This window comes from Salvelinus alpinus, chromosome 29, assembly GCF_045679555.1.
Source record: "Salvelinus alpinus chromosome 29, SLU_Salpinus.1, whole genome shotgun sequence".
NCBI classification, from domain to species: domain Eukaryota; kingdom Metazoa; phylum Chordata; class Actinopteri; order Salmoniformes; family Salmonidae; genus Salvelinus; species Salvelinus alpinus.
In genome coordinates this window covers 37,057,477-37,066,213 of record NC_092114.1, presented here as the reverse complement: position 1 = coordinate 37,066,213, position 8,737 = coordinate 37,057,477, and the positions used below count along the sequence as shown (strand labels likewise).

Genomic DNA, 8,737 nt, shown 5'->3' with positions numbered 1-8,737 from the left:
CGAGTCAGCACATTGGTCGATGTTGTTCTCAGAGGCTGACCGGAACATATTCCAGTCCGTGTGATCAAAACAATCTTGAAGCTGGCTTCCGATTGGTCGGACCAGAGTTAAATGGTTCTCGTCACTGGTACATTCTGTTTGAGTTTCTGCCTATAAGACGGAAGGAGCAAGATGGCATCGTGGTCAGATTTGCAAGAGTAGTTAGAGTTAGTTAGAGTAGCAGTGGTCGAGGGTATTGCGCATGCATGTAGCGCAATCAATATGCTGGTCGAATTTACGTAGCCTTGTTCTCAAATTTGCATTGTTAAAATCTCCAGTTACAATAAATGCAGCCTCAGGATGTATGGTTTCCAGTTTGCATATAGTCCAGTGAAGTTCCTGATGGCCGTCTTGGTGTCTGCTTGAGGGGGAATGTACCCAGCTGTGACTATAACTGACGAGAATTCTCTTGGTAGGTAAAATGGCCGGCATTTGATTGTAAGGAATTCTAGATCGGGTGAGCAGAAGGATTTGAGTTCCTGTATGTTGTTATGATTACACAATGAGCCGTTAATCATGAAGCATACACCCCCGCCCTTCCTCTTCCCAGAGAGGTGTTTATCTCTGTCGGCGCGATGCATGGAGAAGCCCGGTGGCTGGACCGATTCCGACAACATATCCCGAGAGCCATGTTTCCGTGAAACAGAGAATGTTAAAATCTCTGATGTCTCTCTGGAAGGCAACCCTTGCTCGAATTTCGTCTACCTTGTTGTCAAGAGACTGGACATTGGCTAGTAGTATACTCGGAGCGGTGGGCGATGTGCACGTCGACGGAGCATGGCCAGGTGGCCGCTTTGTCTGCCTCTTCTGTTCTTATATCCAATAGTTCTTCCTGGTTGTATATAATAAGACTTAAGATTTCCTGGGGTAACAATGTTAGAAATAATACATAAAAAAAAACAAATACTGCATAGTTTCCTAATATTCCGAAGTGAGGCGACCATCTCTGTCAGCGCCATCTAACTGTAAATATCTAAGTAAACTTGGAGGAGTCTCTCGATGATATGGTGTGTGGTCCCTCCAACTATGACTCGGAAAAGCATGCAGTTTTTTAGGCTACAAATTGAACAAATGATAATGAACTTCACAGTTTGATGAAAGTGCAAGGTGATGAGCTTGATGCTCCTTTCCAATAAATATCGAGGGTCTTATTCTGGTGACATGATGATGGATGCTTGTTTGACAAATTATAAGACCCTCAATATTTAATCTCATTATGTAATAGGTTATACCCGCATTGTATCTGCAAGCTGTTGGCTAGAGCGCACATGTCGAGACCAGAGTGGGCACATTCACTATATAATGCCACATTTTTTTGGTGCTAAAACCATCAGTAGAGTTGACAATGCAATGGGAATTTAACTGCAACATATCTTCATGTACACTATGTCATAAAGCTTTTATCCGCAACAAGTCAATTTGATGGAAACACATGCGGTGGAAAAATGCACATATTGTTTTATGCAGATGTTTTAAACATTCGCAAGAATATTGAATCGGTAGCTAATAAGGTTGTAACCCAGATTTTTTTTGGTATTGAGACAAAAACGGCTGCATTGGACCTTTAAAACAATTATCAGACACGTACATGAAGGCGCTGTAGATTAACTAAAGGAAATTGTGTGATAGGCTAATAGACACTGTTTGCTCCGTCTTGCGGATATAGTCTACACCGTGGTTGGTTAATTTGAACTAAACGCCAAGGCCTACAGCTTGTGTCAACCTGTCAAAGTGTAATTTGCAACGGACGTCATGTGATCATTAAACCCGTTTAGAAAAGGAAAGATTACCGTGCATCTAGGAGAGTGTTTGCGCACACTGGGCAGTGTGCTTGTTAAAGAGGCTCGGCTATAGCGTCTGCTATTGACGTCGAGACAAAATATTGTTTGTGGACATCGGAGTCAAACGACCCATTAGTTGACCTGAAATGCGCTCAGCACCTTGGAGAGCTCTCGCGCGTAGTGAATCACTCGGCCGCGTGGTGCGTACAGATCAGAAGCGCCACTGTCTGACAATTTAGTGGAAATCACGCTATGACGAATTTCACGGTGCTGTTTCTGCTGATGTGTTGTGTTCTATGTGTGCACTTTCTGTCTGTCGGAGTAGAGGCAAGATTACCGGACGTTCCGTCGTTGGAAACACGAGACTCACGCAAGCATAAACAGGTGAGTTTGGTTAGATATCCTGGCTATGATTTAAACAGCATAGTCATTTAATATAAGGCTAACTTTATTATATGAATCAATTCAGTCTAGTGAACATAATTGTTTAATGGTACTATGGACTATGATGATTAGGGCTTTGGTCTCGGCCCCAATATAGCCAAGTCATTTTCACTCTTCTATTCTAGTTGGGTGTCCCTGTCCATGATAGGGGACAGCTTCAGAGGGAAATATATTCCTCCGTTTTGAGAAACAAGTTCAACCGCCTTCCTGGAGTATGTCAACGTCTACGCAGAAGGAGAATCACAGTTCTGGTACATTATTGGCTAACTAACCTCCATTTTTTTATGCTTCCTAGAGCTGCTTTTCTGTTGAGCTGATTTGTCAAAAATGCAGTTGGACAACTTATTTTTAGTAGTTGGCCCTGTTCCTAATTTTAGTATTTTATAAACCATGGGCCCAATCAAAACCCAGTTAGGATTACCAGCTTTGATTGAGTAGGGCCCCAAGTTACTCTAGTTAGCCTTCAGTTTGATTGTGGTACCAGTGCGACATCTAGTGGCTCCTTGGAAACCCCCACCAACTTCACGGTGCCCTTGTTTGGCATCGGTGCAATCTAGCACACACAAATCACCAATGGAATCAATTTTGTCATGTACTTTTCTTTCAGTGCAATTCCAACGTGGGCAAGTACTGTTCGGTCAAAGAAGGAGCTCAACATGGCCACATTTGCCGCTGTCCAAGAGCATCAAAGTGTAAATACTTCTTTCTAAGGAGTCTGTAGAGCTCAATCCAGATTGCCTTTGTCTGTTGTGCTGTTTGTCTCCCGTCAAATAGTTTTGACTACTAAATAAATGCATATTTTCAAGAGAAAAATATAATGAACACTTTCCCAGTACGTCACAAATTGTGTCTTTTGATACAAATACAGTAGTCCAAGTTGACTCTGGCAATCTTCTTTTTCATATTTTATGTTCAACTTGTACCTTACATCCCTGAAAAGTTTGCCTATTTAAGGTAACACTTACCACGCATCATTACACGTCATAATCATGTCATAACAGCCTGTCATAATAGGGTCGTAACACTGTCATAACACTGTTGTGACATATATTGCATTACTTTATGACTGGTTATGACACCAACATAAGTGTCAAATCCCACAAAAAAACCTAACACGGTAGTCACTTTATGGCTGGTTATGACACCTACATAAATTTCAAAACATACCATTACACCATAGCCTACTTGTCAACAGTATGTTTGTTATAACATTTTCAGAAATTTACCATATTAAATAATCATTGTAATTGCGCACACATTGATGTCAGACATGCACCTACCCAATGCTCTGTTGCTGATGCTGGGATGAATGCAGGAGGAGATATCAGCAGGACAAGACACTTTTTTTGACTGATGATTGACATAAGGGCATGTACGTGAGAGGCCTATCTGGCTTACAGTGGTGTTAAGAACTTAAAAGTATTTTTACTTAAGTACCACCATGTAAGGTGTTTTTGTTTTGGGGGGGGGTCTGGAAATTACTAGTTCTACTTTTACTCCACTACATTCCAAAAGAAAATATGTACTTTTTACTCCCATACATTTTACCTGACACCAAAAAGTAGTCATTACATTTTGAATACTCAGGCAGGAGAGACTTATGGTCCAATTCACACACCTATCAATATAACACATTGCCATACCTACAGCCTCTGATCTGGCGGACTCACGAAACACAAATACTACATTCGTAAATGGTCCGAGTGTTGAAATGTGCCTATCCGTCCGTAAAGGGAAAAAAAGGGAGGGGGAAAGATTGTGCCGTTCGCTTATGATGAGGAATCTCATGTATGGCATTTACTTTTAGTCAAGTATTTTCTTAGTCCAAGTAAAGTCACACAGGATGGTCATAATGCTTCATGACAGTGTCATAAAGTTTATTATCTGCAAGTTATTTCAAATGGGGAAAAAACATGACTAAAGAATTCATTACAACAAAAGAGTTAAGAAAGAAACTTTCAAACGAAATAAATTCTGGGCGGGGTTAAGAAAAACATTTGCATAAATGTGGGTTGACACTTGTGTCATAACCAGCCATGCAATATGTCGCAACAGGCGTAAATGTATGCGTCATGACCATATAACAGATTATATCAACTGTTATGACCGTGTCATGTCGCTGGGTGTCAAGTGTTACCCTATTTAATTACAACAAAAACCCAGATTAAGTGTTTTCCGATTCTCCATTTATTCTTGCAGAATTCTCAACTCTTTGAGAGTTGCTGAGGCTGGAAAACAGGTCACATAATTCCTAAAAATACATTATCTACAGATGAAATGTAAAACCATGATAAAAATACTGGCAATCACTGAGCTCAGAGCCCAAGTTACTAGGAGCCTACTAGAGGAGTCAAAAAAAGTGAATCTCCATCAGTTTTTAAATGAATGAACACAGAAAGAAATATGTGCAGTGTGTCATTTGTGTGTATTGGATAACACTATACTCTATCAAAAAGTAGTCAAATGTCAGTGTTTGCGTTTAGAACCATGCCTGGAATCTCCAAACACACAATATTTTCACCTTTCACACCTAGTGATTATAGACTTTTGGCAGAACACCAATACTGAACCTTGGAAATATGAATCCCACGGAGGTGAAAAACAGCACTGCAGCATGAAACTCATACAACAGTACACTGCAACACTCATCCCCCTATAAGACAGATTCTGGATCCACTTGAGTCACAGACCTAGTTATTAGGCCATGTTTCCAAGTCAGACAGGGCATTTGACACTAGATGAGATTATTGGTTCTCTCAGAGAACAGAAACGTGTGCCAGAAACATCTCTGGCATTTGTCAGACAATTTTGTATAATCAACACAGGTTTCAATCCACTTTTTAAACCCCCCCACCCACCCCCAAACACAAAAAAATGTCAAAGAAATGCATGTGGCTTGAACTAATCCACCAGTTGTCTGCTACTTAGAATGCAGTCAGTTCCCGTTCATTACTTTGCCTAGATCAAAGTACTGCAAGTTTCCTGCGAGCCATTCCCTTTAGGGATATTCATTCCATTGACAAAACGCCAGACACTGTTCATCATTTGTGCTTTGGCGGGTTAAAGTTTCACTGTCAATCTTGATTTTATAAGCTTGTTACTGTCAGGCCTAATTACTTCAACAAACCCCCCCCCCCGAAAAAGGGAAACCGTTTTCCAGTAAGTCTGGCCCATTGGACATTACGTTCTCCAGACCCCCATGCTGTTGAAATGAAGCGGCTGTGGTAATTCTTAACAGTTTGAAATGTTGAGATGAGCCACCATGGTGAGTTCCACTAGTCTCTTCACTCTGTTGTACTGTGCTAGATGGACTCGATCTGCCTGCGGACTTTCTCGGAGGCAAGCCGGTCCAGCGAACGTTGCCTAGCAGCCACTATGAGTGCGAACAGTATGGTGAGGCCCAACATGGCTCCTTCAAACTTCCAGAAAAGGTGTTCCTCCATCAGGGTAGAGCGGCAGCTACGAGCAGAAGGGAAACAAGCGTATACATGATGGAAAGCTTGACAGAATCGTTTTTATCATGTGTAAAAACAAATCACAAAAATCTTTATTCAACCTTAAAAAATCAGTCTGTGCAGTAGTCTAACATTTGAGTTTGTCTCCTGTAATCTGTTATGAAAAAGCACTTCATAGTGTTTTCTCAAGATCAGTTAACTATTTAGTCTGATTAATGACATCCAATTCACAGAAGATGTGGGTCCAACCTGTGAAATCAAGAGACAGCTCGGCATCACCAGATCACAACGAAGTCAAAAGAAGCTGTAGGTGTGGGGACTCACCTCTTGTACTCGTCTTTATTAGACTTGGTGCAGTTGATCCTCTCCACGTATCCCGTCTGAATACATGCTGCCCACGACTTCTAGAGGGAGGACAGGATGGTTAAGGGCGCCTAGTCTACAAACTGTCAAAAATGATGTATCAGACACAGAAAACAATGTTTTCATGACAGTAATGTGTTGGTGGAAATGGTGGAAGGGAATTCAATGGGTGTACACTGGATATACAAGCCCAACAGAAAAGTTGGAGAGAGGGTTTGTGTTTTAGCTTGGAAGTGTCCTAAACCAGGTTACAATACTGTGTTTCTCTTTCACTGGGCTAGCTTAAACCTGCCTACTTTAAATCAGATAAGAGTATCCCAGTATTCTCTACAGCTTACAGTTAAAAGGGCTTGTTGCAGCTTGAAGTCCACTGTCATAAGCAAACACTTGGACTGTGAGGTAGCATAAAACACGACTACATTAATGGCATACATTGAATATACTGCATTCATCTTTAAAGGAGAGATATTCACATCTCCCAATAATAAACTGTATATTAACCAGTGAACTATTGGTGGAAGAAAGGAAACTTAAGGAGAAGTGTGGGGAGGGAGATGGACAAAGAGAGATCTCACCGACTGGAAAGTGTTGCACCGGGAACATTCCACTGCAACCACAAACTCCTCCATTTGCCAACAGGGGGTGGTTACCGGCCTGGCCACTAAAACACAGGCGAAACACAATGCCTTGAATCAGTATCTGAAAAAGACTGGGAATAGTTTTGACAAAAATAATGCTGAATGACATGACCAGTGACACACTTTTGTTTATACCCCTGACACAAGTGAAGTAAACTGGAGCTTCCATCAGCCCCACACACAAACATGTGCTTCTCTGTGAAATGTGTTGCTAACTTGCTATACAAACGATGTATGAGCAGTCACTGACATTTGTGTTTGCAGCACCACATCAATCCTGTACTCAAGTTCTCCAACTCATTCTTATCAAATACTGATAAAAAGTATAGCACCTGTGGTCTTCTCCTCACTCAGCAGAGTTGCACCAAACACTCTGAAAGAGAAGGTAATGAGGGTTAAGCTCTGAAGCAATGCCGAGCATAAAGCATTATCAGCAAGTAGGATGACACCAGTACACTCACCTGAGAGACACCAAAACCCAGAAGAGTGCATGCAAGGCCAGGATTCTGGGCCTCAAACACGACATGGGGATCCTGCAATCGCTCTCCATCCTCCCCATGCAGGTGCGTGTGGTGTGCGCCACAATCACAACCAAGGCCTGAAGCTCGACATAGTGGAATTATTCTCTATGGTCCAAAATGGCTGAAACCTGTTACACAATCAAACCAGTACCATAATAAGAGACTGAAACATTAGGCAACGGGTAATGCCCATGTTCAACAACCAAACATAAATTTAGCCCATTTATAATTAGCAACCACTAAGATACTGTTTAACAGAGGTCAAAGAAGCTTATCTAGATGCCATTGTTAATCGCATTAACGTTACATGTCCAATTGAAGTTCAACTGTGTTTTCCTCCCTAGCCTAGAGCTGGACATCATACGCCGTCTTCCAGTAATTTAAACTACTCCCCCCGACAGATACGCCGTAGGTTGACTGTGGACACCTACCTATGTGGGCAGGGTCTGCTGAACAAGGCATTACGCTAACTAGCTAAATATCTGTAACCGACTTCATGATGAAAACACTTGTCCAGACATTTCTCTCTGTTCACTCATCAGTGAATGAGACAACGCGGCAAACCTTCCACCAGTCAACTGGACGTCAACCTTTATCTCATCTTTCCATTAGTAATATTAGGTCATTGCTGCCTAAACATATTAACAAAGCAGACAATGCGGGTCGCTTTTAGGGAGTGTAGTTGCTAACTAGCTAACGAACAGCTGGCAACAGTTCTAAATCAAAGTTATGGAACTTAACTAGCTAACGTTAACTGTTAACTAGTTAAAGGTAACTTAAGTAATAGGTTAGTTTGATATCGTGCCACTAATCATTTGATAATAGCTACTATAGCAAGTAAAGTAGCACTATCATAACTTGGTTTAGGCACTAACAAGCAAGTTAGCTACATGACATACAAAGCAACATGATTAACAGCCGGCTATTTTGTTCCCAGTAGAGACGCTAGTCTCGTTAGCCTAGCGGGGGTTAAGGTTTACTAGCTAACGTTAACATAGCGAGAAGATGGCTAACGTTAGTAGCATAACTTAGTCACCAGAATCCATTCTGATTAGCATGCTGAAAGAATTGACCATACAAATGTAATGTTAGATATTATTCGTTGAAAAGCAAACCTTAACAGATGTCTCACAAAGACTTAGTGTGATTTTGTTGTTTTCGTTCAGTCCCTGAATAGCCGTTTAGTGGAGAAGTGCACATCCATTTTGAGTCATGTTGGAAGCGCTAATGAATACGTAACGGTACGTCATCAAATGCGTTGCATACTGGTTGCACCGGTGTCATTATCGACAGCTCCCTCTAGCGCTTGTCTAGAACGCAAACTCTGGCAGACTTGTGACTTGTAAACAATCCTATGTGTTCAGGTTAAATACCCTGTGTCTAGGTCTGCTGATAGTGAAAGAACTGGAAACCAATTTAAATGCCAAATGATGTTGCTCTGAGTCTGGATAACTGAAATGACCAGGGGCCGGTCCGCCCAGGTCCACCATGCCCTA

At 41.6% G+C, this 8,737-nt stretch overlaps 2 protein-coding genes across 3 annotated transcripts; one reads left to right on the top strand and one right to left on the bottom strand.

Annotated features, from left to right (window-relative positions):
- Window positions 1-1,961: 1,961 nt before the first annotated feature.
- Window positions 1,962-3,091, top strand: LOC139558637 (cocaine- and amphetamine-regulated transcript protein). Its single transcript, XM_071373893.1, has 3 exons — window positions 1,962-2,204; window positions 2,390-2,515; window positions 2,872-3,091. The coding sequence occupies exons 1-3, from the start codon at window positions 2,073-2,075 to the stop codon at window positions 2,983-2,985; spliced, it is 372 nt and encodes a 123-aa protein (XP_071229994.1). The 5' UTR covers window positions 1,962-2,072; the 3' UTR covers window positions 2,986-3,091.
- Window positions 3,092-5,347: 2,256 nt separating this feature from the next.
- On the bottom strand, window positions 5,348-8,487 carry LOC139558635 (protein JTB-like). Of its 2 annotated transcripts, none has more exons than XM_071373891.1 (6): window positions 8,357-8,487; window positions 7,182-7,369; window positions 7,053-7,093; window positions 6,658-6,743; window positions 6,044-6,123; window positions 5,348-5,723 (listed from the first exon to the last, which is right to left on the bottom strand). In XM_071373891.1, the coding sequence occupies exons 2-6, from the start codon at window positions 7,277-7,279 to the stop codon at window positions 5,567-5,569; spliced, it is 462 nt and encodes a 153-aa protein (XP_071229992.1). In that variant the 5' UTR covers window positions 7,280-7,369; window positions 8,357-8,487; the 3' UTR covers window positions 5,348-5,566. The 2 variants fall into 2 exon arrangements, with proteins under 2 accessions (XP_071229992.1, XP_071229993.1); XM_071373892.1 differs by having other exon boundaries at window positions 6,044-6,120.
- Window positions 8,488-8,737: the final 250 nt, after the last annotated feature.